We start from the raw sequence: 1,725 nt of genomic DNA on the forward strand, positions 1-1,725 counted from the left end.
TAATTTAAATAAGTATATTTTTTGATTTTTATGTAATAATATATAAGAAATTAGAAAGATAATATAATCCAACAAGATGAAATAATAAAAAATGTGTTTATATAGCACCCTCCAAACAAACTCTTAGCATTTCTTAAATAAGTATATCTATTTAATTTATATTATTATATATATATATATATATCTTTTTTATAAAAAATTTAAAAATATATTTATTTAAATTATTCTAAATAATTCCTAATAAACTCCAAGCTTAACCTTAATCACGGTTAACCATAAATGCCAAGAGCGCAGTGCGCACAGGGATTAACTTAACTTAACCCTGGTTAACTCTACCACATCTCAGCTATAAAAGCATGGTATGGGGCGACCTGATTTTCTTGTGCTCTCTAGGCCTCTTCTGTATCAATCTCTTTTTAGGGTTTTTCCCTCTCTATATCTCTTTCTCTATCTCTTCCTCTCTCATCTATGGCTGCGGAGGTAGAGTACAGATGTTTCGTCGGAGGTCTCGCCTGGGCCACCGACGGCCAGTCCCTAGAAAGGGCATTCTCTCAGTTTGGTGAAGTCGTCGACTCGAAGGTCCGTCAGATACACGTCGCAGAGATCGGATCCGACTCGATTCGGCTTTGTTGACCCCTGATCTGTTCTCTGTTACTCTTCTCTGGTTTTACTGTTCTGTTAACTCTATATGTTACTTTTATTGATACCCTGAAACGGTACGTTCATCTTCCTCTTTTCTTAAAAGACGGAGATCGATCGATTCATTTTCAGTTTCGGTTCAATACTGTGTTTGTATGTGTTTGTATGTTGTAGATCTAATCGATTTGTTTGGTTTGTTTGTTGTTTAGATCATCAACGATCGCGAGACTGGCAGATCGAGGGGTTTTGGATTCGTGACATTCAAGGATGAGCAATCGATGAAGGACGCCATCGAGGGGATGAACGGCCAGGATCTTGACGGGCGTAACATAACCGTCAACGAGGCTCAGTCTCGCGGAAGCGGCGGCGGCGGCGGCGGCGGAGGGTTCCGCAGTGGTGGTGGAGGTGGCCGACGTGAAGGTGGTGGCCGTCGTGAAGGCGGTGGGTACGGTGGTGGCGGTGGGTACGGCGGTGGTGGTGGCGGTGGGTACGGCGGTGGACGTGACCGTGGTGACGGTGGTGGGTCCCGCTACTCGAGGGGGGGCGGTGATTCTGATGGAAGCTGGAGGTATTAGGTTTTAGAGGGTTATATGGATTTCGAGTGTGTACTCTAATATTTGCTGATCGTTGGCTTAGATCTGTAATGGGTTAGGGTTTTAAAGTTTTCGTTTTGTTACTTTTGGTACTGTCTTGTTTTGATCGCCTGCTCGCTATTTATCCTTGCTGTTTTGATTTCCCGAATGTGAAAAAGAAGTTACAATGAATGAAAAATGAATTTAAACTTCAATTTTGTTGTTTTGGTGGTGTTCTTATTTCATCAGTTTTTAATTTTATCATTCTGAAGCTTGGTTGGGGGATTTGTTGATTTGTCAAGTTTTATAGTTATGCATTTTAATGGGATGTTGTCATTTTAATTTGTAATTTTAGTGATATGAGTTGGAACACAGCAAAAAAACGAAATGTAGTTCTTTAGTTATAAGGGTTTAATGTCGTTTGTGGTATATTGGATCAGCATCTTTTTTTACATTGGGTTTGTAATTTTATTATTTATTTATTTATTTATTTATTTATTTTTTGACATATTAT

At 39.2% G+C, this 1,725-nt stretch overlaps 1 protein-coding gene across 1 annotated transcript; it reads left to right on the plus strand.

The window, feature by feature from the left end:
• The first annotated feature begins 271 nt into the window (after positions 1 to 271).
• Positions 272 to 1,426, plus strand: LOC114292853 (glycine-rich RNA-binding protein-like). Its single transcript, XM_082920474.1, has 2 exons — positions 272 to 579; positions 849 to 1,426. The coding sequence occupies exons 1-2, from the start codon at positions 469 to 471 to the stop codon at positions 1,212 to 1,214; spliced, it is 477 nt and encodes a 158-aa protein (XP_082776600.1). The 5' UTR covers positions 272 to 468; the 3' UTR covers positions 1,215 to 1,426.
• The last annotated feature ends 299 nt before the right edge of the window (positions 1,427 to 1,725 follow it).

The sequence above is a fragment of the Camellia sinensis genome, chromosome 3, assembly GCF_055761805.1.
Source record: "Camellia sinensis isolate YWXY chromosome 3, ASM5576180v1, whole genome shotgun sequence".
NCBI lineage: Eukaryota > Viridiplantae > Streptophyta > Magnoliopsida > Ericales > Theaceae > Camellia > Camellia sinensis.